The sequence below is a fragment of the Dasypus novemcinctus genome, chromosome 12, assembly GCF_030445035.2.
Source record: "Dasypus novemcinctus isolate mDasNov1 chromosome 12, mDasNov1.1.hap2, whole genome shotgun sequence".
Taxonomy (NCBI): Eukaryota; Metazoa; Chordata; class Mammalia; order Cingulata; family Dasypodidae; genus Dasypus; species Dasypus novemcinctus.
In genome coordinates, this window is record NC_080684.1 from 57,603,472 (window position 1) to 57,630,342 (window position 26,871).

The 26,871-nt window shown below is 34.6% G+C and overlaps 1 protein-coding gene across 2 annotated transcripts; it reads left to right on the plus strand.

Annotated features, from left to right (window-relative positions):
- The first annotated feature begins 207 nt into the window (after positions 1-207).
- GLIPR1L1 (GLIPR1 like 1) lies at positions 208-26,546 on the plus strand. Of its 2 annotated transcripts, XM_058309238.2 has the most exons (6): positions 208-399; positions 16,058-16,303; positions 17,383-17,483; positions 23,714-23,799; positions 25,492-25,518; positions 25,600-26,546. In XM_058309238.2, exons 1-6 carry the CDS (start codon positions 223-225, stop codon positions 25,707-25,709), a joined length of 747 nt encoding a protein of 248 aa, XP_058165221.1. In that variant the 5' UTR covers positions 208-222; the 3' UTR covers positions 25,710-26,546. The 2 variants fall into 2 exon arrangements, with proteins under 2 accessions (XP_058165221.1, XP_058165222.1); XM_058309239.2 differs by lacking the exons at positions 25,492-25,518; positions 25,600-26,546 and adding an exon at positions 23,908-23,995.
- The last annotated feature ends 325 nt before the right edge of the window (positions 26,547-26,871 follow it).

Here is a 26,871-nt window from a genome sequence, read left to right on the forward strand (position 1 = left end):
TTCTCCTGTGCCTGAGACTTTGTGGTGGGCGATTCCTGCTGCGTGTCCCGCCCCCCTGCAAAATCTGCCTGTGGGAGTGTCTTGGCATCCCCTCGCTCTGGAGCAGGCTCGAGCCTGCAGGCAGGAAGGTCGAGCCAGCGGAGAATGTGGACCCCAGGGGCGAAGACTCGAGCCTGGGCGGTTTACCGGTCCGCGCAGTTAAGGCATCCTTCGCTTCCCACCATGGCGCTGAGGAAGAAATTAAGTTGTTTATGGATCTTAGGTCTGTGTTTAGTAACCAGTAGATGTTCTCCTCAAGTCCCATCCATCTCAGACCAGAGCTTTATAGACGAGTGCGTCCAGACCCACAATGATCTCCGTAGCAAAGTCTCACCCACAGCCTCCGACATGAGATACATGGTGAGAAAGAACTGAGACTGGGCTCCTGTTTCTCTAGTTCATCCTCTGGTATCTGTTCTCTAAGTATGATGGACTCATTTGTATGAATTCAGTCCAGTTTAAGGAATATAGCTTTAAAAAAATCATACCTTTGCTGTCTCCTTCAGAAAAATGATGGGTAATGGATGAAAAAAAAGAAAAACACTTGAAGCAGTTCCTTGTCTAGATTTAGCTCTGTTTGGGGGTGGGGATAAGGTATAGGGGATGGTATTATATTTGCATATGTCTTGGTTTGCATCAATTAAGTTTACACCTACTTTTTACAACACCCCCCCCATCTTGGCTAACGTTTCCTATCTCATATAACCAATTGTTTTTATAAAAGAAATAGCACAGGGATGGAGACCTTTGTTCCACTACTTATTTTTACATCTTATTAAACCAAGGCTGAAACAACACATATATAGGATTAAAAATTCCAGAAGTATGTGAACAATGACATCAACATATGAACAGTATCAGATTAGTGTTTTCATGAAAAATGTGTGTAATTAAATTCCAAAAGCACTGAACTGTTTTTTTGTCTTTTGTAGACCTCCATCATTTTGTAGACAATAAGGCAAAAGAGCATTCTATTGAAGAATTAGCCTAACAAGCATAAAATTATTAATAATCTGTAAAATTTACATTTTTTAAAACTCTTAATTATAAATTGTTTTACTAGAAATTTCCCCTGCATTATAACTTTTTCTGGCATGTAAATATATCTTTAACATAAATGTTGATCACTTTAGCCTTTTTTTTTTCTTTTTTTAAAGATTTATTTATTTAATCCCCACCCCCCCACCCCCACCCCCCCCTTATCTGTTCTCTGTGTCTATTTGCTGCGCATTGTTTCTTTGTCCACTTCTGTTGTCGTCAGTCAGCGGCCCGGGAAATGTGGGCAGCGCCATTGCTGGGCAGGCTGCACTTTGTTTCCTGCTGGGGGGCTCTCCTTATGGGAGCACTCCTTGCGCATGGGGCTCCCCTACGCGGGGGGGGGACACCCCTGCGTGGCAGGGCACTCCTTGCGAATCAGCACTGCCCATGGGCCAGCTCCACACGGGTCAAGGAGGCCCGGGGTTTGAACCGCAGACCTCCCATGTGATAGACAGACGCCCTAACCACTGGGCCAAGTCCGTTTCCCGCTTTAGTCTTTCTTAAATGCTATACAGATATAGACATATTGTAATTCTTCTATGTATTCCAGCTTTCTTCCTTTCTATCCAACAGAAAATAAAATGGAAATAACTATGAAATCACAACTCAGGCACTAAGTTCAAAATAGCATTATTCTGCTGTTTGGGAAAAGGTTTTTTTAAGGGATAGGGTCTCAAATATGTTTTGAAAATACTCTATTAAACAAAATAAACTGATCTCATTAATGCAGAATTTTTAAAAAATACTTTAATATATACAATGTACTAATTTCCAACAGGTTAGAGCAATCAAGGGCATGGATTTGTTATGTGGTGACTTTGTAAACATATAAAAGTTTTACATAATTTTAAAAGCGTAAGAAAAAGGAAAAGTATCCCTTAAAAACAAATTTTTAAAAATAAGCCTGATAGTGTGTCAAGGTGGTATATGCTCCTTAAAAAATTATATGACTTTGAAATACAGTGTTTGAACTGTACACTTTTAATGCAATATACTCTGAAGTCAAAACTAACTAAAAATAAGTCTTAAAATGAATTCAGAAATGTTGATTTTAGTAGTGATGATGGTGATGTCCTTTGAATTTTATTTTATATAGAGTGATAAAGCAAAAAAGGTAATTAGGCCTATATTTAGGAATCAAGAATTTCAGCATAAAAGAAAAGTGAGAAAAGAATACAAAGAAATAAAAAATCTGCAATATGAAATTAAAGTTGAAGTATTAGTGTTGGGGTATATTAAGTCCCCCACAAAAGGCATGTTCAGGTATGAATTCATTTGTAAACTGTACCTTTGAAGATGTTATTAGTTAAGGTGTGCCCAAACTGAATGAGGATGAGCCTTAATCCATATGGCTTAAGTCCTTATAAGCAAAGAAAATTGGACACAGAAAGATAAACCACAGGGAGAAGCCAGAAATTGGAAGTCAATGGAACCCAGAGGAGAAAAGAGAAGATTCTATCACAAGCATTGCTGTATTATGAAAAAGCAAAGGACCAAGGATTGCCAGCAGCCAGCCCCAGAGTACCACAGTCTTTGGGAGAAAGCATCATGTTGCTGATGCCTCAATTTTGGACTTCTCTAGGCTCAAAGCCATGAACCAATTAATTCTTATGGTTTGAACCAACCCACAGTATGGTATTTGTTTTGTACTAAAATCATAGTTTTCTATAAACTAAGGATTTTTTTTTCTCTTAAATAGTATTATTTAAGAAACTATAGAGAACTATAGAAGCAATGATAACCCATTAGCAAGGAGGATTAATTTCACTCATGTTTTTTTCACAAAAAGAAATTAGATTCTTTGGAGAAATCAATGAATGCAGATCCTGGACAGAAAATCTGCAAGATGAATCTGAGATATTGTTGACATACCAGAAAGAAATGGACTACCTAAATGGGTTTAAATCACAAAGAAGACACTAAGTAGAATGTAGAAATTCACAAAGTGCTATTAACCCTGTGGTAACAATGAGAAAACACTTAAAAAACAAAAACTAAAAACTAAAAAGAAATCATCTTTTCTTTAAATTCATTGAATAAGTGAATGCAAAGTAATCTATATAAACTAGATTTCAGAGTGCACTGTTTCCATCACGGGGGAAGTTGTGGAGGTAGGAGGTATTGGAAAGCAGAAACACCAATTCTGTCATAGGCCAAGGAGTTTGTGAAGCTAAAGAAAAACAAGCCAACCTTCTATTGGTTGTGTGTGGGTAGCATGGAGGAAATACAAAAGCAGACTAATCCTCCTTGTTTGCCATTTTTCTTGGAAATTTTTCAGAGTTAAGTGCCAGTGTCAGGAAACTGGGATTAGGCCTGGAAAGCAGAGAGTGCCAGTGGCCACCATTTTGACTCCACCCCCAGGCTGAGTGAAAGCCAGACTGGCCAAAAATCACAGTGATGGTAGGAACCAGTTTCTTTCACCCAGATCAGCCTGTAGCCCTAGACTAGGCTTCCACCCTTCCTCTGGCAGGGAGGAGGCTGGTGGGCCCTGCACCAGCCTATCCAGGTAACTGCAGGTACCTTTGGCTGGCACAGCCTGAAAATCAGAAGTATACCAGGGCAACTATGGTTATCTTGGACCCGCACTGTATAGATTGCTGCCCACACCTGCAGTTCCATCTCCTCCCCAGGCAGGGGAAAAAGGGGTGTGAAGCTACATTAGTCTCTCTGGGCTGCTACAGTCTAGACCTGCATGACTTGGGTTTTTCCACACAGCTTTGACTCTGTTCCTTTGCCTGAAAAGGGTGAAAGTTGGGAAAAGCTTCATTAGTCCCTGGTGCAATGAGGACAGCTTGAGCCTCCACAGCTTATAGCAACAATTACATCCTTGGCTCCTACTGCACAGCCAACAAGGGAGAAAGGGCAGGAAGCCTTAAACTAAAGAGAAAAAACTGCACCCAGAATAAATATTCTAGTAATCCAGATGCCAAGACATAAACCAAAATTTACAATCTACACCAAGAAACAGGAAACTATGGCCCAGTTAAAGGAATATGGCCCAGTTAAAGGAATAAGATAAGCCTCCAGATGATAAAAAGGAGTTGAGAAAACTAATTATCGATGTTCAAACAAACCTCTTTAATAAATTCAATGAGACGGCTAAAGAGATTAAGGATATTAAGTAGACATTGGATGATCACAAAGAAGAATTTGAAAGCATACATAGAAAAATAGCGGATCTTATGGGAATGAAAGGTGCAATAGATTAAATTAAAAATACACTGGAGTCATATAATAGCAGATTTGAGGAAGCAGAAGAAAATATTGGTGAGCTCGAATTCATGGCCTCTGGATGTGAACACACAAAAGAATAGATGAAGAAAAGAATGGGAAAAATTGAACAAGTTCTTAGGAAACTAAATGACAGCAAAAGGCATACAAACATATGTGTCAGGGGTGTCCAAGAAGGAGAAGAGAAAGGAAAAGGGGCAGAAGGAATATTTGAAGAAATAATGGTAGAAAATTTTCCAACCCTATTGAAGGACATAGATATCCACGTCAAAAAATCACAACAAACTCCCATCCAAAAAAATCCAAATAGACCAACACTGAGACACATACTCATCAGAATGTCAAATGCCAAAGACAAAGAGAGAATTCTGAGAACAGCAAGAAAAAAGCAATGATACCATGTAAGGGATACCCAAAAAGAATTAGCGCTGATTTCTCACCAGAAACCATGGAGGCAAGAAGACAGTGGTCTCATATATTTAAGATATTATGAGAGAAAAACTTCCAGCCAAGAATCTTATATCTAGCAAAACTGTCCTTCAGAAATGAGGGTGAGATTAGAATATTCACAGATAAACAGAAACTGAGAGGATTTCTAAGCAAGAGACCAGATTTTCAGGAAATACTAAAGGATGTGCTAGAGCCTGAAAAGAAAAGACAAGAGAGAGGGGCCTGGAAGAGAGTCTACAAATGAAGATTATGTCAATAAAAGTAACTAAAAGTGTCAAAAGAGTGGTGGAAATAAAATATGATAGATAAAAGTCAAATAGTCAGGTATAAACTTAACCATCAATGTAAAGCACTTGTATTCAGAAAACTACAATTCAATGTTGGAAACATTGAACAATGTTCAAAAAGCTAAATAACTGGAAGAACATTACATGTTCAGGGATTGGAAGATTAAATATAATTAAGATGTCAATTCTACTCAAATTGATACACATATTCAATGCAATCATGATAAAAATTCCACCAGCATTAAAAAAATTGAAAACATAATCATCAAATTTATTTGGAAGGGTAAGGGGTCCTGAATAGCCAGAACCATCATAAAAAGGAAAAGTGAACCCTCATCTCCTGACTTTAAATCATATTACCTAGCTATAGTGGTAAAAACAGCATGGTACTGGCATAAAGACAGACACATAGACCAATGGAATCAAATTTATGGTTCAGAAGCAGACCCTCACAGGTATGGTCAAGTGATTTTTGACTAGCCTGTCAAACCCACACAGCTTGGTCAGAACAGTCCATTCAACAAATGGTGCTGAAAGAATTGGACATCCATAGTTGAAAGAAGGAAGGAGGACCCCTATCTCACACCTTATCAAAAAGTAACTCAAAATGGATCAAAAAACTAAAAAAAAAAAACAAACAAGAATCATAAAACTTGTAGAAGAAATTATTGGAAAATATCTTTAAGACCTGGTGGTAGGTGGTGGATTCTTAAAGGAGATAAGAGAAGGACTGAGTGGGCTACTATGTTTAATGTATGTAGAAATTTTAATTAGCTTTACTGTAAAAGTGTGGAAATACATAGAATGGATGGTAACACATAGTGAGTAACAGCTAGTTTATAAATGGGTATGTGGCTGAAAATGGTAGTCTAAGTATGTAAATGCCAATTGACAGAATGTTAGAGAATAATCTAGGAACTGAATAGCACAGTAAAGCAGGAAGTGGATGAGAATTGTGGTTGATGGTACAGATGCAAGAGTGTCCTTTGTGAGCTAGAGCAAATGTACATCACTACTGCAGGGTGTTGGGAATGTGGAGAAGCATGCAAAAAATACAGCTGGAGTGACATATGGACTGTGGTTAGTAGTAATAATATGATATTCTTCCATCTATGTGAAAGATGTACTGTGCTGGTAATGGGGCAGTATGGAAAATGTGAGCCAAATGTACACTATGGACATGGTAACAATCAGATGATATTATCTTATCTGTAGCAAATGTTCCACTACAGTGTGGTGTGTTGATGGAGGGGTGGTGTTTGAGAATTCTGCACATATGCATGATTTTTTATATGTTTACAACTTCTGTCATAATAAATATATTTAAAAAATAATAATAGGGTGGTTTGGGGGTAAAATATACCAAATGTAAGATAATGACTATGATTAGCAATAATATTTTGACAATATTCTTTCATAATTTGTAACAAATGTCTCATGACAATGCAAGGATTTGGTGGAGGGTTGATGTATGGGACCCCTGTATGATGTTATGCATGTTTGCTTTGTAAATTCACAACTTTTACTATACACTTAATTGTTCATGTATGTTCATATATAAATGATATAAAGATAATAATAATAGGGTTGGTTGGGGGGAAAATCCTTTGGTTAGTAGTATTTTGACAATGCGCTTTAATCGTTATTTAAAAAGGTTTAAAAACAATGCAAGTTATCGGTGGTAGGGTGAGTTATGAGAGTTCTGTATAATGTTATATATGTTTGTTTTGTAAGTTCACAACTATTATTATACACTTATTGTTTATGTATGTTTATATATGAAAGATATACTTCAATAAATTAATTTTTAAAAAAGCGGTAGGGGAGTGAATGTAGCTCAGTGGTTGAGCACCTGCTTTCCATGTATGAGGTCCTGGGTTCAATCCCTGGTACCTCCTTTTTAAAAAAGAGTGATAGGATGTTGTGGTGCCCTGAAAGGCCCCTCCCCCACCACTCATTGGCTCAGCATGGAGCTGGTTCATGCTCCCAGTTCAGAGATATGGTCCTGTTCTGGAGAGAGCAAAGAAACCCTTGTAGACATATTGGGAGCATGTATGTCTGGCCCAATCTGTCTGGTAGTGGCCTGAGGAACTAGCCCTGCATATAGATATCAGTTCACAGAGTGCTCCTACAGAATACTGTGAGAGAACAGACAAGTCTTACTAACCAGAACAAGGGATTGCTAGCTGTAGAACACAGAGTGCAGTGCCTGGGACTGTGAGGAAAGTTTCCTAGGGAAGAGGAAACATGCAGAACTATGTAAACAAGGGAATTCCTAGGGCCATATGTGCATGCCCAGGACAAAATGCAGGCACCAAAAGGATCAGGGAGGCTCCTTTGAGCTAGTCTCTCAACTCATTGTATGGAGAAACCCTGAAGACTCTTGCCTAGGTCGATCTGCAAAGACTAAGAAAGGTGTTTTTTTTTCCATAACACTAGCTGGATATAAACTTAAAGAGCATAAGCATCATAGTCTAAATTCCAGCAACAACACATCATTCAATTATGAGAATATCCAGGTTTCAACAAAAGACTACAAAACAAACAGGAAGTAATGGTCCAGGCAAAAGACAAAATTAAAGCATTAACCAGCAATGCAGAGGACTTGGAAAAACCAAAGACTTTTTTTAAAAATGGCCTTAAATATGCTCAAGGAGCTAAAAGGAAAACATGGACAAAGAACTAAAGGATATCAGGAAAAAATAGATGAAAATAAAGTAAATATCAATAGAGAGATGGAGATTACAAAAAGGAACCAAATAGAGCCAAAGACCACAGTAACAGAAATTATATATTCCCTAGAGGAATTCAACAGCTTGGAGCTGAAAGAATCAGTGCACTTGAAGATAAGACAATTGAAAACATCCTGTCTGAGGGGAAGGAACAAAGAATGAAGGAAAGTAAAGAGAGCCTGAGAAACCTGCGGGACACCATCAAGCATACCAATATACACATTGTGAGAATCCCAGAAGTAGATGAAAAAGGGACAGAGAGAATATTCAAAGAAATAATGGCTGAAAATTTACCAAATTTAATGAAAGACATGAATATTCATATCCAAGACATTCAGCCTACTCCAAACAGGATACACCACAAAATACCCAAACTGCAGCATATTATAATCAAACTGTCAAATGCCAGAGATAAAGAGAATTCTGCTGCAAGAGTGAATCAACATGTTAATGACAAGGAAGACTCAATAAGATTAAAAGTACTGAAAGCAAAAAACTGCCAGCCAAGAATTTTATCCTGACAAAACTGTCTTTCAAAAATGAGGGTGAGTTGAAGACATTCACAGATAAACAAAAGTTGAGGAAGTTCATCACCACTAAACTGGCCCTACAAGACATGCTTAAGAGAGCTCTGCAGGTTGAAAGAAAAGGACAATAGACAATATATTAAAGCCATATGAAGAAATACAGATCTCTGGTAAGGGTAATGACAGGGGTAATTATAAATGCCAGTACTCTTGTATTTTTTGGTTTGTAACTCCACTTTTTACTTCCTACAGAATCTAAAAGGCAAAGACATAGTTGTAATGATAAATTAGTGGGTAGTGACAAGAACTATATAAAGATGGGAGGAAAGAGGAATGTAAGAACATAGATTATATATACTATTGAAGTTAAGTTGGTATCAAAGCAAAGGAGATTTTTATAGATTTATAACATTAAATATAAGACCCAACTACAACTAAAATATCAGCTAATATGCAAGCTCATAGAGACAAATAAAAATACATATTGCCAGGGTCATGGGATAAGGGGAATGAGGTGCTAATATAAAATGGGTGTAGGGTTTCTCTATGGTAAGATAGGAAAGTTTAGTAAAGGTTGTGAAGATACTGCAACATAATAAATGTGATTGATCCGACTGAATGAAATGCTTGTGACTGGTTGAGATGGGAAAGTTTATGTTGTATTTATGTTCCCACAATTAAAAAACAAAGCAACTAAAGACAATACAATTAAATGCAATACATGATCCTGGGTGGAAACTAACAAGGGAGGAGAGAAGGCTCTAAGGGATATTATTGGGACATATGAAAAACAGACTATAGACTATAAGCTTTATATCAATACTAAATTTATTGAACTTGATAACTGTATTTAAGGTGCATCTGTAAGTGAATATCCTTGTTCCTGAATATGGCAGTATTAAGTGTACAAGGAATATGATGTAACCAGCCTACACTCAAGATTTCAGAAAATATATTGATAGATAAATAGATGGATTGGTAGGTTGATGGATACATAGATGAATGATACAGAAAATGTGGTAAATGTTAAAATTGATGGATCTGGTTATCTGGGGGGAAAGGGGAATATTGCAGTTCTATGTATGTAGTATGCTTTATCTTTGTAACTGTCCTGTAAGTGTGAAAGTATTTCAAAATAAGTTTAAAATTTAAAATTAAAAAAAAAAAACCTCAACCAGGATAAATACAAGAATGACCACATGTAGGCACATCAGGGTCAAACTGCTGGAGATTATAATATAAAATCCTAAAGGAGCCAGAGGAAGCAAAAATGATATACTTTATTGAGTAAAACATAAATATGAATGATGCTGAATTCTCATCAAACAAAATGGAAAAAAGGAGACAATGGAATGATAATTTTAAAGGGCTGAAGTGTTAAAACAAACAAACAAAAAAACAACAGTCATTAAAGGCATTTCTTTCTCAAATAATTAAAAACAGAGATTGCCAGATTGGAATAAAGCTTTTTGTAAGGCAATCACTTTAAATAGAAGGTCACAGACAGGATCAAGCCAAAAGAATGGAAAAATACATATCATATAAACCCTATATATAATTAAGGAGTTGTGGCTATATTAATAATATTTTTAAAAGTAGATTTTAAAACAAAAAGTGTATTTCAGAGATAAAAAAGTATCATTTAGATATGATAAAAGACACAATTCAATAAAAGACACAAAAATCCTTAATGTAAATATAATAACATTCTGAAAAATACAAAAATTGACTTAAGTAAAGGGAGAAATAGACAATCATAGATAATGATTTTAACCTCATAAGAGAACAAATAAGTTAAAATAATTAAGAATATGAAATGTCACTTCTCTCATTTCTGATGTTAAGAATTTGCATCTTTTCTCTTTTTTTCCTGACCAGTCTGGGTATAGGTTATTGTAGCAGTTTGGATTGTTTATGAATTCCAAAAATAGTTATTGGATTATGTTTGTAAACTGATCTCTCAGAGGTATCACTTTTAATTGATTTAACTATGATTAGGACTTAGATTGGGCAGGGCAGTAGGGCATTGCCCCACCAAGGGGCGGGGACTCACAGATAAAAACATGGCAAAGGACAGAGTGGGGAATTTTTGAGCTGGAGCCCAGGAAGTGAACACACAGGAAAAGAACACAGAGGGATAGAGACAGCTCCTTAGACATGGCAGAAGCCCCAGGGAAAGAGACAAAGCTGTTCACCTAATAGTCTACAGCTGACCATGTAGAAACAGCACAGCATCTGAGCTCAGAGAGAAATGGAGCCCTGAGAGGGGAAGAACACAAAAAGCCTGAACATTTGGCAAACTTTGGCAGCCATCTTGCCCCAACACAAGGCAATAGACTTTGGTGAGGGAGGTAACTTATGCTTTATGGCCTGATAACTATAAGCTTCTACCCCAAATAAATACCCTTTATAAAAGCCAACAGATTTCTGCTATTTTGTATCAGCACCTCTTTGGCTGATTAATATAGTTATCAATTTTATTAATCTTTTCAATGAATGAGTTTTTATTTCCATTGATTTTCTCTATTTTTTGTTAAATATTTCATTGATTACTGTCCTGTTTTCTTTAGGTTTAACCTGTTCTTCTTTTTCTTGGGTTTTGAGGTGGGAGCTAAAGTTATTGATTTGAGCCCTTCCTTCTCTCCTAATACAGGAATTGGTGCTATCAATTTTCCTCTAAGTACTCTTTGAGCAGCATACCACAAATTTTGTACTGGGTTTCATTTTCATTCAGGTCAAACTACTTTCTGATTTCCCTTTTGATATCTTATTTGACCCATATGTTATTTATCACCGTGTTATTTATTTTCCATATATTTAGAAATTATCCAGACACCTTTTTGTATTTGTTACTTAAATCCATGTTTGTCTGAGAGTATTCCTTGTATGACTTGAATTATTTTAAATGTATTGAGACATGTTATAGCCTAGAATATGGACCATCTTGATAAATGTTTCTTGTACATATGAAAAAATATATGTTCTGTTGTTTTAAGGTAGAATGTTCAATAAATGTGACATAGGTCAAATTGGGTGGTAGAGTTATTCAAGTCTTTTGTATCTGTGTTAGTTTCCTAGAATTACCATAAGAAATTACAACAACTTGGTGGCTTAAAACAATAGAACTTAATCCTTTCATAGTTTAGAGGCCAAAAGTCCAAAATCCAGGTGACAGCAGGGCTGAGTTCCCTCAGAAAGCTCTAGGGGGCAACCCATCCTGCCTCTTCCAACTTCTTTTGGCTTAATTCAGTATTTTTTTTATAATATCATTTTATATTTCTTTGTTGGTTTATTCACTATAATTCTTTGTTAAGGATTATAGTCTTCCTCTTCAACTTGTCAAAATATACCTTCAAGTGCTATTTCCAATTCATTGATGTAGATGCAAAAATCACCAACAAAATATTAGCAAGTTAAATCCAATAATATATAAAAATAATTATTCAGTTTTGAAAGTTCACAACTTTTGCTATACATTTATTACTTTTGTGTGTTCATGTATGGATGATATACTTTAATAAATTGTTTTCAAAATGAAAAAAGTGAATCAAATATATGGGCTATAATTAGAAATATTTTGACAGTGTTCTTTCAGCATTTGTAACAAATGTTTCACAACATTGCAAGGTGTTGGTGGTGGGGAGATGTATGTTAGCTTTTTATAATGATATACATGTTTGTTTTATATATCCACAAATTTTACTATATTCCTATTATGTATATTAATGCATGAATGATATACTTCAATAAAATTTTATTTTAAAAAATTATTCATCACAAACAGTTGAGGTTTAGGCTGGTACAATATTAGAAAAATCAATCAATGGAGTCAACCTTATATTAGCAAGTTAAAGAAGAAAACAGGAAGAGAATGTGGCTCAAGCAATTAAGCTCCTGCCTACCACATGGGAGGTCCCAGATTCAGTTCCAGTGCCTCCTAAAGAAAACCTGCAAGACAGCATGCCAATGCAATGGGCAGGCATGGTGAGCTAACACAGCAAGATGATGCAACAAGAGACATGAGGAAAAACATAATGAGAGACACGGCAAAGCAGGAAGCAGAGGAGGCTCAGGTGATAAAATGCCTCCCTCCCACATTGGAGGTTCCCAGTAACTCCTGAAGAGAAGACCAGCACACAATAAACAGACACAGCAAATGCAAACAATGAGGGGATGAGGGAAAATAAATAAAAATAGGTCTTAAAAAAAAAGAAAACACATATCATACTGATTGTTAGAGAAAAGGCATTTGACAAAGTTTGATGCCCATTCATGATAAAATAAAATAAAACTCTGAGCAGAGAAGGGAACATTATCAATTTGCTAAAGAACTTCTACAAAATACCTACAGGTAGCATAATAGTTAATGGCAAATGACTGAATCCTTTCTTCTAAGATGGGGAAGACTGTTTGAATATACACTTGAAGTGGTAGCCAGCACAATAAGGCCAGAAAGAAAGGAAAGGAAAGGCATACAGATTGTGAAGGAAGAAATACAACTGTCCCTATTGCAGATGACATGATAGTCTATGTAGAAAGTCCCAAGGAATATGTACAAAATTTCGTGGAACTAATACATGATTGCAGTAAATTCACAGGATACAAGGTCAACATGCAAAAATAGTAATTATTTTTTTCCCTTTTGCAGCCATCACCAAAGCAGCCAAAATGAAGTTCAATCCCTTTGTGGCTATTGATCAGAGCAAGGACCATGAAAGATATTTCAATGCATTTTCCCACACTCACTGGAAGGCTGTCTTCCCCTCTTTCCAAGGAGCTGAGATAGAAATACAATAGTCCATGACTATCCAAAAAGATGACAAAGTTCAAGTTGTGTTAGGACACTACGAGGTTCAGCTAATAGGCAAAGTAGTCCAGGTTTACATGAAGGAGTAAGTCATCTACACTGAACAGGTGCAACAGGAGAAAGTTAATGGCACAGCTGTACATGAGGGCATTGACCCCAGCAATTTGATTATCACCAAGCTAAAGCTGAACAAAGACTGCAAAGAGATCCTTGAACATAAAGCAAGATCTCACCAAGTAGGAAAGGAAAACAGCAGCTTAAAGGAAGAAACAATCGAGAAGATCAGGAATAAAAGAATCTTATTTACAACTTCCATTAAAAACTGCTAAAATGAAAAAAAACTAGTAGTGAGCACATAGAAAATAAATTAAAAACGCTATGTTATTTACTGTCACTAAAAAAGAAATTCTTAGATATAAAATGTAACAAAATATGTTCAGGAATTGTATGCTGAGAACTATAAAATACTGATGAAATATTCTTCAGTATTTTATCAGAATGGAGAAATGTGCTGTGTTCATGCATTAGAACACCAAGTAAAGATATCAGTTCTCTTCAATATTACCTATAGGTTTAATAAAATTACTATCAAAATTCCCACAAGGGTTTTTGTATATTAGACAAATTTGCTTTAACATTTATTTGAATGTGCAAATGAACTAGAATAGCTAAAGAATTTTGGAAAAGAATAAAATTTAGGAATCATTATCTAATTTTACAATTTATTTTATAGCTACAGTAATCAAGACAGTGCAGTATTGGTGAAGGGACTGACACATCGATCAGTGAAACAGTGAAAGGAACCAAGAAATAAACTCCCACAGATAAGCTCAAAGGATTATAACATTTATAACAGAGTTGCAAAATAGATGCAATGGAGAAAGGATCACCTACGTATGGTGCTAGGGCAATTTGACATCCTTAAGCAAAAAGATGAATTCCACCCTAAACCTTATAACTTATATGACAATTAAATCAAAATGAACCAAAGATTTAATTGTAAAATGTAAAACTATAAAACTTTTAGGAGAAAACAATGTAGAAAAATTTTCATGACCTAGGGGTAGATGAGGTATCCTACTAGGATAGGTTACTTTGATTAGACGTGACACCAAAAGCATGAGCCAAAAAAATGAAGTCAATAAATGGAACTTTACTTAATAAGGTCTGCAGATTGTACCAATGTAAATTTTTTATTTTTTAAAAAGTAAATTTTATTTCAACTTTTAAAATTAAAATAAAAATCTCTTGATTTTGGTATTGTACTTTAGTTGCATAAGACCTTATGGGTCTTATGGGTGAAGTTTATGCAACACCTCTATATACTATTTTTACAACTTCTTATGAATCTATAATGTTCAAAAAAAGATTAAAAATCATTTTGCCAATAATAGCTACATGAAGACATTGCCACTTTTGTAATAAATTAGGTGTTTCTGGACTCTTTATTCTGTTCCATTTAGTTATTCATCTAACCTTGAGCCAGTCCAGAAAGTCTTCATGTAGTTTTACAATGTCTCAATATCTGATAAAGTAAATCTTCTGGCTTTGTTTTACCTTTTAAAGATTATCTTAGCTATTTTTGGCCCTCTGCATTTCCATATTATCAATTACCACCAAAAATAAAGCTACTTGAATTTTGATTAGAAATGCGTTTAATATAAAGATCAAATATTCTTCACAATATTGAATCTTCCAGTTCATGAATCTTTTATATCCCTCCATTTATTTGTCTTTTACATTTTTCTTTCAATTTTGCTTTGTGTTTTCTATGTCAAGATCCATATAATCAGTTAGATTTATTGATGGGTCCTTGATATTTGTTTGTAGAGTGTATATGGAAATAAAACTGACTTTTTATAATGACCTTATATCTGGCAAATTTGATAAATTCACTTATTTCTCATTGTTTTATTTGTGGATTCATTTGGATTTTATATGTATTCAAGCATGTCATCACAATATTATACATTTTATAACTTTTGATTATATATATATATTTTTTTTTTAATTTATTTTTTATTTATTTCTCTCCCCTTTCCTGCCTCCCCCACAGTTGTCTGCTCTCTGTATCCATTCGCTGTGTGTTCTTCTGTGTCTGCTTGTATTCTTGTCAGCGGCACTGGGAATCTGTGTCTCATTTTGTTTCATCATCTTGCTGCATCAGCTCTGTGTGTGTGTGGCACCACTACTAGGCAGGCTGCACTTTTTTCCCACTGGGCGGCTGTCCTGACAGGGCACACCTCTGCATGGCAGGACACTCCTTATGTGCATCAGCACTGTGTGTGGACCAGCTCACCACACAGATCAGGAGGCCCTGAGTTTGAAACCTGGACCTCCCATGTGGTAGGCGGATGCTCCGTCCGTTGAGCCAAATCTGCTTCCCTGATTATATATTTAAATCTCACATACTTTGCTATACTATGTGACTTCAAGACAGTGATAAATAGAAATATGAGGGCAGCCATCTTGTTTCACTCCAGTCTAGGGGGAAAGCTTTTAATATTTTATCATTATATATTGATGATGATTATAGGGCATTTTTGTAGATACCTGAACAAATTAGGGAAATTCCATTGAATTATGAGATTGTTTTTTAATTTAAAATGAGCATTCATCCTTTAATTATATATTTGCATGACCTTCTGAATTACTAGACTCTGAACTCTGACTTATTTTTATCACAAACATATATTTGTTGAGTGCCTCTAATGGACCAGGACTTCTGTTAGGTACAGGAAATACAAAGGTGTATTCTTGTAGATTGGGACTAAATAAGTGTTTCTGAAACAGAACTAAAAAGAAATGAGTGTGGACATAATAAATAACAAAGAAAAGCTGTATATTATTAAAATAAGTTGAAACTAATTTAATATATTGAAATTATTAAAATAACTTTAAACTTTACATATATACAATTCAATTTAAAATATTTTTGTCTTTCAGACTTGGGATGAAGCTTTAGCAAAGACTGCTAAAGCATGGACAAAGAGCTGCAAATTCAAAAATAATCCCTGTTCAAGCAAACCAAATCTTTGCCATCCAAATTTTCACTATGTTGGAGAAAATATCTGGATTGGGGAAATAGGCACCTTTAAAGCAAGCATTCCCATTATTTCTTGGTATAATGAAAGTACATTTTATAATTTTAATAAAAATTCATGTTCCAGAGAGTGTAGCCATTATAAACAGGTAAATATTTGACATTTTATTTATAAGTTTTTATTTGTGCTCATTTTGATTGCAAGACAACTTTTATAGCATTAACTTTAATAGACAGGCAGCCTAAACTGATAGAAAACAATGGATTCATAGCCTTAGGACTCTTAAAAATTATGCAATGAATCAGTTAACATCTTTTATTTTGTTATTCGAATTCAAAATAAAGAGATGTCATTTCTTGGGTTATTTCCATCTCTAAGATGTTTTCCTTTGGTATATTTGACAGATAAAATGATATATGCCTAAAAACTCTTAAATTCAATCTGCAACAAATACATTTGATGTGGATATATCTAAAATTTGATAACCAAAATATTTCCATAAACATGAAAAATTTGTAATATGTGTTTAGATATCGCTATATTTTGGAGAGTAGATAATCAAATTTTTAGACTTTATACTTAAACTTCATTTCCAGAATATCATCTCTCAATTTTAAAATATGGTTTCTCTTATGTTTTTCACTCCAGATGGACCTAAGTTTCTTGTTGGTAGTTTATATAAGTGGTAATTGCTTATATAGCGACAACTTCCTATATCTCTCATCACCTCCAACAGAAACGATTCTAAAAAATACCTAATAAAATTATTTTTGCCTATACTGCTTTACTGTGGAAATTTCCACATTCCAGCAGACCAGGTTGCATCCAGACATAAGAAAAGGGTTTAAAGCCCTTGAAATTAAACCTCAAAATGATATAGGCTTCCTCATAAGGAACCAAGGATAGCAAGTTGAAATACTCTGAAAAGATGTTCTGTATACTATCTTTTCAAAAACTAGTACACTTTAAGCATTAAAAATTATTTTTGATTTATGAGAAAATTATTACCAGTGAGAAAAAACTAATTAGGCAACCTTCATGAGAGAATCATTATCAAAATAATTGTTTGAAACTAAATATTAGAAATTAGAAAAAGACTTTATAGACATTAAATATTTATGTACATTTATTTTTTGCTAGCATGAAAAATATGCCTGTTCCCATAATACTTTGCCTGCATGAGTTGTTTTGCAATTTTATTGTTTAAAAAATACATTTTCCTTATAGGTAGTTTGGGCCAAATCTTATAAAGTTGGTTGTGCAGTTACAATTTGTCCTACACTTGGGGGAGCAAATACTGGACTTTTTGCATGTGACTACGCACCACCGTAAGTTATTTTGTTATTACAAATATTTTAAATTTTTTAAATGTTTAAATGTTAACAATTATTTCCAAAATAGGATTTTATGCTAAAGAAACAGGTATATTTTTGATAAATGAAGACTACCTGTGCGATACTAATCATAAGGTCAGCCCTGTAATTGTTCCAGCTTACTGTCTTGAGGGAGTTTCAGTCCACAGCAGAGAGAGAAATGAGGTAGAAGTTGGCAGAGTCCTTGAGTTGAAGACCTAAACCTTTTCCTGAGATGCAGGGAGATCAGTACAGCTCAAGTTAATGGAACAGAGTACCAAAGAAAAAAAACACACATACACATAGTGAGAACCCTGGCAGTCTGTTCAGGGTCTCCTTAAACACTCAGTGGTGTATTAATGAGTGCATATATGTAAAGAAGCTAAATGAGACCTGGGGAAGAACCAACTGAAAGGATTAGAAGAAATAGTGCCTGGCACTCACACAGGGCCAGGAACAGTGCCTGATCCCACCAGCCTATGGGAGATAATTAGCCCTCAATTGTGCCAGACCCATATAACAATGCATAAAAGTAAAATCCAAAAGGATCGATATATCTCCAAGTAACTTAACAGAATCCCAGAAAAAAAGGTCAAGAAGATTGATGGGAATACAAAATATCCAGCACTTAAAATTTCCTATATCTGTCATTCAATCAATTACTATCATGCATGCAAAGAGCCAGGAAAATAAGACCTAGAATGAAAAGAATCATCAACCAATCAAAATTGACACAGGTGTTACAATTAGCAGAGAAAGAAATTGAAATAGTAATTATAACTGTATTCCCTATTTTCAAAAGTTAAGTAGAGATATGGAAGATATTAAAAGGACAAACCTACAATGTCAGGCTAAAGCTGGTAGGATTAATGGAAGACTAAATATCACAGAATAAAAGAATAACGAATTCAAATGCATGAAAATATAAATTATTCTCAATGAACAACATGGAAATAGAATCCTAAAAGATAGAAAGAGCATCAGTGAACTGTGAGACAATGTCAAGTGGGAATTGATATTCCTGAAAGGGAGAGTACAGCAAAAAATATTTGAAAATATATTGCCCTAAACTTTCCAAACTTAATGAGAATTATATCCACACTGATTGAAGAAGCTTAACAAACCTCAAAAGAAACAGGAATAAAACTACACCAGTGCATTTTATAATCAAAATTTCAAATTGATAACAAAGAGAAATCTTAAAAGCTGTCAAAGAACAAAGACATGTTTCATACAGAGGAACAAAGTTGAAGATTATAGCAGGTTTCTCACTGGAAATGATGCAGAGAAGACAGTGAAGCAGTATCTTTAAATACTGAAAGAAAAAAAAACTGCCAACCTAAAATCCCATACCCAATGAAAATATTTTTATAATAAAGGTGAAATAAAGACATTTTCAGAGCACCAGAAATTTTAACTACATGGGTAAACATATATGTGTTTTCTTGTTATTTAATTCTCTTTCAAAGGTAATTGTTTAAACATAATAGCAATGCACTACGAGGTTTAGATCATAGGTAAATTAAAATCCATGATAACTATAGCATAAATGCTGGAGGGAAAAATTGAAGTATACTACTTTAAAATTCATATATGCTTTGAGAAGGGGGATAATTTTACTTGTCTATGTAAAGTTAAGATATATACTATAAACCCTAAAATAGCCTCTAAAATAACAAAAGAGATAAAATAATTTTTTAAAATTTTCTTTTCATCCAAAGGGCAAAGGGGAATAAAGACTAGATGGCATGAATAGAATAGCTAAGAAGATACTCTCAAACCTAACCATATCAATAATAGCACAAAATGTAAATGGTATGAACATCCCAAAGACCGAGGTTGTGCAGTTAGAAAAGAAAGACTCAACTATATATTGGCTACAAGAAACACACTTTAAATATAAAGACCATATAGATTAAAAATAAAATAATGGAAAGTTTTGCTATGCTAACATGAGTTCAAAGAAAGCAGCTATATTAATATCAAAGTAGATTTCAGTGCAAAGAATATTACCAGGATTAAAGAGGGTCATTTAATAATAATAATAGGACCAGTTAATCAACATGACATAAAAGTCCTAAATGTTTATGCAGCTAATAAGAGGGCTTCAAATTACATGAAACAAAAATCAATAGAACTATGAGAAGAGGACAAATCCAATTATAGTCATAGATTTCAATACCCTGTCTCAATAATATAAATAACAAGTACACAGAAAGTCAGTACAGTTATAGAAAACTTGAACAACACTACCAATAAAATTTGACCTGATTGACATTTGTATAACACACCACCAAACAACAGAATATACATTCTTTTCAAATCCACATGGAATATTTGCAAAGATAAACCATATTGCAGGTCATAGCACAAGTCTTAATCAATTTAAAGGGACTAAAATCATACAAAGTATGCTCTATAACCACAATGGGATTAAATTAGAAATGAACAACAAAAAAAAACATTGGAAAATCCTCAGTATTTAGAACTGAATGAAAAAAGTATATATATCAGAATGTGTGGATGCCTCTAAAGCAGTACTTAGGGGAAATTTTATGGCACTTAAACCACAAGGTAGAAAAGGAGATTGGTCTCAAAATGATATCATCTCCCATCTTAATAAACTAGAAAAAGGAAAGAATATTAAACTGAAAGTAAGCAGGTTAAATAAAATAATAAAAATCAAACCAGAAATCAATTAAATAGGAAACTGAAAAATTATAGAGAAAATGAGTGAAACTGAAAATAATGATTTGATCATTAAAATTGATCATCTCAAATTAATTTTTTTAGGAAAAAAAGATACAAATCAACAATACTTGGAATTAGAGAGGTGATAGCACTACAGATACTACAGATATTAAAAGGAAAATAAGGGAATATTATAAACAGTATTATACCAATTAATTTGACAACTTAGATGAGATGTCCTAAAAAGATACAAATTACAAGGGAGAAATAGATAAGCTTAATAGAAAACTACAGAGCAATATCTCTGAAAAATATAGGGGCAAACGTTTTAAACAAGCTTTAGCAATTAAATTCAACAATGAATTAACAGCATAATAAAGCATAACCAAGTGGGCTTTATTTCAGGAATGCAGGACTGGTTTAACATACAAAAATCAATCAAAGTAATTTACCATATTAACAAATCTAAAAATAATGAACATACGGTCATCTCAATAGACTCAGAAAAAGTCCTGCATTCATTCCTCATAAAAGCTCTCATCAAACTAAGAATTTCTTCAATCTCCTAAAGGGCATCTATGAAATACCTTGCTAACACTACACCCAAAGGTAAAACTCTTTTTCTGTAATGTGCCAGACAGTAAATATTTTAGGCTTTGTGTGTCAGATACAGTCTTTTTCACATAGTCTTCTTTGTTTATTGTTTTGTTTATAATAACCTTTTAAAGATGTTTAAAAAAAACAAAACAATTCTTACCTGGGTGTCTGCACATAACAGTCAACAGGCCACATTTGGTCTTTGGGCCATGTCTTCCTTACTACCAAAATATATAGAAAATCCAATGGAATCTACAAAAATTCTTCTAGCACTAATAAGTACAGTTAGCAATTTTTCAGGTATGAATCAATATACAAAAATCAGTTGTATGGGGAGCTGTGTAGCTCAGTGGTTGAGTGCCTGCTTCCCATGTATGAGATCCTGGGTTCAAGCCCCAATACCTCCTAAAAATAAATCAATTGTATGTCCATATACTAGTTATGTACCTTCAGATAGTAAATTAAAACAATACCATTTACATCAATTTCAAGAAATATAAAATACTTAAGGATAAATATGGCAGAAGACCTATATACAGAAAACAAGGTAATATTCATGAGAGAAAATAACAAAGACATAAATAATTAGATGGATGTACATTGTTCATGATTTGGAAGAATCAGTATTGTTAGAACATCATTTCTTGCTGATTCCAGCTATAAATTTAACACATTTTTTCCAGACAATTTACCCTAGCCTCTGGCAGACACCTGGGCACTACTATGGAATGACTTTTAACTAAATCCTAGACTTGGAGTTTGAGACCAGAGAATGTTAATGTGGACTGCAACCTCATGTAAGAGTTGTTTTATAATTGCACTTTTTTATTGAAGGTTTCTTACCACTAAGCCAGGGGTTCATAACCTTTTTTTGTTCCACGGACCCTTTGCCAGTCAGGTGAAATGAATACTACTATAATTTATTGCATACATTCATGAGTGAAGGAAATGCTACATTTCAATTAGAGGTCAGAGAAAATAAAGATAATAGGTTGAATTTTCAATTTCAAACTCATGGACCCTCTGGTTAAGAACCTCTGTCCTGGAAATGGATGTGGATCAAGCAGCTGGGTTCCTGTCTACCATATGGGAGGTCCAGGGTTTGATACTCAGGGCCTCCTGGGGAGGGCAAGCTGGCCCACGCGGTGAGCTGGCCCACCTGGGAATGCCACCCGGCACGGGAGTGTCACCCTGTGTGGGAATGCTGCCCCAGACAGGAGTGCCAGCTGATGCAGAGAGCTGGTGCAGCAAGATGATGCAACAAGAGACACGGAGGAGAGAAAGTAAGAAGATGTAGCAGAACAGAAAGCTGAAGTGGTGCAAGAGAGTGATCGCTTCTCTCCACCCTGGAAGGTTCCAGGATCGGTACCCAGAGTCACCTAATGAGAATACAAGCAGACACAGAAGAACACACAGTGAATGGACACAGAGAGCAGACAACATGGAGGATAGAAATAAAATAATAAAATAAAATAAAAATAAAATAAAATAGAACCCCTGTACTAAGCGCTAGGGTTTGAAATACCATTTTTCCTTTAGTTTCTTCTCTGGATTACCACCTCCCTTTAGGTGTTAACCTAATATTCCTGATTCTCCTACCAACACATTTATGAATTTTTAAAAATATATTTTGTTCATTTTATTTTTTTTTATTTTTTTAAATTTTTTTAAATTTATTTATCCCCCCCCCCCGCCCACCCCAGTTGCTGCATGTTCTTCTTTGTCCGCTTCTGTTGTTGTCAGCTGCACGAGAATCTGTGTTTCTTTTTTTGCATCATCTTGTTGTGTCAGCTCTCTGTGTGTTTGGCGCCATTCTTGGGCAGGCTGCACTTTCTTTTGTGCTGGGCGGCTCTCCTTATGGGGCGCACTCCTTGAGCATGGGGCGCACTCCTTGAGCATGGGGCTCCCCAACGCCGGGGGGCACCCCTGCATGGCAGGGCACTCCTTGCGCGCATCAGCACTGCACATGGGCCAGCTCCACATGGGTCAAGGAGGCTTGGGGTTTGAACCACGGACCTCCCATGTGGTAGATGGACGCCCTAACCACTGGGCCAAGTCCACTTCCCATTGTTCATCATTTTAAAGTATGGTCAGTGGGAGAGTCAGTATAGCTGTTCTTCCATACTTCATTTCCAAGAGTCTCACACAATTTTGACTATACTAATTAAATATATATAGTCGATGCTTTCACTGATAAACTAAGGAGTGAAATTATTACTTTTAGTTACTGAAATAGTAAAATTCAGTATATATAAACTTGTCTTTATACAAATAACATTTTTAGGTATAACATTTTTCTTTTAGTTTGTATTGTTTTATCAAATCACTTATTCTCTTTTGAGCATATAGAAATATTTTGTTGTTGACAAAGTCTCACATCATTAATGTGTTTTTCTTTACATACTTTTTAATGTTTAAATATACACTTGTAAGTTTTCTGAAAACAAAAAAGATTTATTAAAATACATTGGTTTTTATTATTGAAAAACAGGCATCATAGCTGCTACGTCTTTTTGGTACATCATCAAATAATAATCCTTATTAAGTATATTACTTTTTAATTAAACAATAAAGTATATGTTGTGATTTGCAATTAAATTTTACTTATTCCTTTTACAAAAACAAGGATTAATCATAGTGTTTATGGTAAGCACTTTGTGGCTATCACGTGCATAATTACATTGGGTTCACATCTCACTGATGTTCTCTAAAATATTCAAGAATATAACTGCCACACAATTTAGGTACACCCTGAATAGAACAAATTTAATAGTTCTTTTTATGGAACAAGTGAACATAAAATTGAGACAAAAGTTGTCAGTAGTTTCCTTTTCAACATTCATGACTTAGTGAGTGACCTAAACAACTTGCATAAATGTATGTACATTTGGCTAATTATTCTTTTTCTTTTTTTACAGAGGAAATTATCCAAAAGCGTTGCCCTACAAAAGTGGAGTATCCTGCTCCGTGTGCACAGGAGAAAATTGCACACAGAACCTCTGCCGTAAGCAAAAAAAAAAAAGAGTGAAAAAGAAAAAAAAATCTGAACATTCCATTTGAAGAGTAAAGTTTCCATAAATTTATTTTAAAACTTGGTTTCTTTTGTTTATAGAGAACTTATAGACAAGAATTGGGTGCTACTATACGGTGATATGTCATTTTTCACGAATTATCATACTTAAACTCAGATGGTCCCGCCCTTCCTCACTGATTATTTTCCTTTTGAGCTAAAGAAGAGAAAGGAGTGAGGTAACAACTGCAATCCAGTTTCCTGCTACACTGAAAAAAGCTATTTGTTGAAATGTTTCTTATTTGTATTTACTTCCATTCACCTGCAATTACTAGCTACTATTAGAATAGAGATTCATTCAGAATTAATACATTAATCAGTGCCCAAATTAACTATAATTTGTACTTAACATGCTTCTCTTCCATCACCAGTCCTTCGGTTTTCAGAATAAAGTTGGTTGTTTTTTTTTTAAGAATGAAGTATAAATTGGTTGAGTGAAATGGGTGGAGAGAGGAGACGATTTGTATGTGATACCAACGAAGAAAACACACAAAAACAATGCATATTGAATCCATTTATATAAAGTTCAAAATGAGGCAAAACTTAAGTGTGCCTTGGAGTAATCAAGAAAACAGCTACCTTTGGAGAAGAAAGATGAGTTACTGATTGGAAGTGGACACCAAAAGGAATTTCTTAACCTACACTTTAACATGGGTGTGCTTGCACTGTAACAATTCATCAAAATGTCCAATTATGGCCTATACATTTAAATCAATTTAATAATGTGCTAAAAATATGGTAGCTTTGATTTCAGATTTCATTCAAGGTAGTTAGAAAATTGTGTATCTCTTATTTGCAAAACTTTTCTAGTCAGGGATATAAATACATCAATAATACATTCCTGCCACTTTCCCTTCCTACATTGAATGCAAGTAATTTCTTATCTGAACTAATGCAGTCTCCCCTCCAAACTGTTTTACATAAAATCAGATCAAATCACTCTTCTTAAAATGCTTCAATTTCTTCTTTTTTTGGTTTAAAGATTTATTTTTACTTCTCCCCTTTCCCCATTCTCCCATTGTTTGCTCTCTCTGTCCATTTGCTGTGTGTCCTTCTGTGTCTACTTGCATTCTCATTAGGTGGCTTTGGGTACCGATCCTGGGACCTTTGGAGTGGGAAAGAGGCGATCACTCTCTTGCGCCACCTCAGCTCCCTGTTCTGCTACACCTTCTTATTTTCTCTCCATGTCTCTTGTTGCATCATCTTCCTGTGCCAGCTCTCCCCGCTGGCCAGAACTCTTGTATGGGGCAGCTTTCCTGCATGCTCCGGCACTCCATGTGGGCCAGCTCCCATCATGGGCCAGCTTGCCCTTACCAGGTGGCCCTGGGCACCAAACCCCGAACCTCCTATATGGTAGATGGGAGCATAATTGGTTGAGCCACATCCATTTCCCTCAATTTCTTCTTACTGCACAGCCGGCATTTTGGAAATACTTGCTGACATGACATTGTTAGTAGGGGACATCATAAACATTTGTAAGGATTGTGGGATTTGGGGGGAAGCTTTCATTTTCTTAAGGTAAAAAGTCAAACATATTTTTCTAACTTTATTGTCTTATTTAAAAAGTCAGAAAATCAAGATATGCTTTGCTTTTCATTTTGTAATATTATTTTTTTTCTCTTTTAGGAAATCCAGAACGTGAAGTACTCAAAGGTACGTATCAAAATATTTCAGTATTGATTCAATTTCATTCTCCACTTGAAAATAAACTGAGTTCTTCTGTTTTATTGATAGACTATCCATACTGGAATCCGAAGGGGAAAACATCTCCACAAATAGCATGTAATCAATTTTGCCTAATATTTGTTCTTCTGAGAATCTTTTTTATAGTATTAATCATTTAATTGTCATTTTAATTCGAAAGAATTTTAAACCTTTGAAAAGTAATTTTATATCCTAAAAATTAAAATCACACTCTTAGGTAATTTTATTTTTAAATGTAACCTATATAAAATCATAGGAAACTGACAGTATATCTTTAAAAGATCTACAAAATTATCTGTAGTAGATATAACCTTTCTACAAACCAAAGGACTTGTCAATCCTGGCATTTCTTTTGTCTGAAGACAAAAAAAAAAAAAACAACCAGATTATTCAATTAATTCAGTTAAAAACCATATATGCTGAATTGTTAACTCCTGTGGGCTAAATTATTTTTATCTTTTTCTTGTCAACTAAGTCAACCAACCACCAGTTTTCTTCACTTATAAATATTAAAGTGTTCCATTTTAATGTATTTTAACAGACATTTAACATGAAAGTTGTTTTGTATGTAATGCCAAATACCTAGGAATTCCCATGAAGCTGGGTTATTGTTATTTTGAAAAAGAAGTGAAGTGATTTTATGTTTCAAATCTACTATTTTGACTTAAAAAATTTTGTGTAGAATATTCTTATTTTTATGTTATTATATTTATTTCATAAACTATTCATTCCTTTGTTAAAATTTGAATTCAGAATTAATCATTCCATAACCTGTGATCTGAGATAGGCTAAAGGTGAATGGACATGTATGTAGAGTGTAGTTTCTTCTACCTTTTGTACTTTTTATTGTGTTATCATAGATGTTTAGACCTTTTCATTAATAATTAAAAATATCCTCTGGTTGTTTATGTAATTACTCCTTTATTTCCCCCAGTCTTATTTTTTCATGAGAATAAAAGATTGTTTATCAAGATTAATTGAAATTTTACAGATCATATTCATAAAATGAAGTTTTACAGAACTATATTCCCTGCTTTCAAAGACACACTGCTAAAGGAACTTGCGAGAAATGACAGTTCTCAGAAGAAGAGTGTTTTGTATTTGTTTCTGGGTTTTTTGTTTTTGTTTTTGCTTTGTTTGGAGGGTTTTCTGTCCATGCTGAAGGTATGGTAGAGGGCATGAAGGCAGAGTGGCTCTGCTCTACTACAGGAAGCTGGGCTTGGGGGTCCCTAATTAGCATCATGAGCAAATTCTGGGTCAAGGAGATAAATTTTTCATTCCTTGTTATCTTAACTACCGACA

Excerpts from the sequence above, each read along its gene's own strand:
- GLIPR1L1 (XM_058309238.2), top strand. The coding sequence starts at position 223 with ATGGCGCTGAGGAAGAAATTAAGTTGTTTATGGATCTTAGGTCTGTGT. Across the intron at positions 400-16,057 it reads CCTCCGACATGAGATACATG|ACTTGGGATGAAGCTTTAGC; the intron begins GTGAGAAAGAAC and ends TTTGTCTTTCAG. Across the intron at positions 17,484-23,713 it reads GCATGTGACTACGCACCACC|AGGAAATTATCCAAAAGCGT; the intron begins GTAAGTTATTTT and ends CTTTTTTTACAG.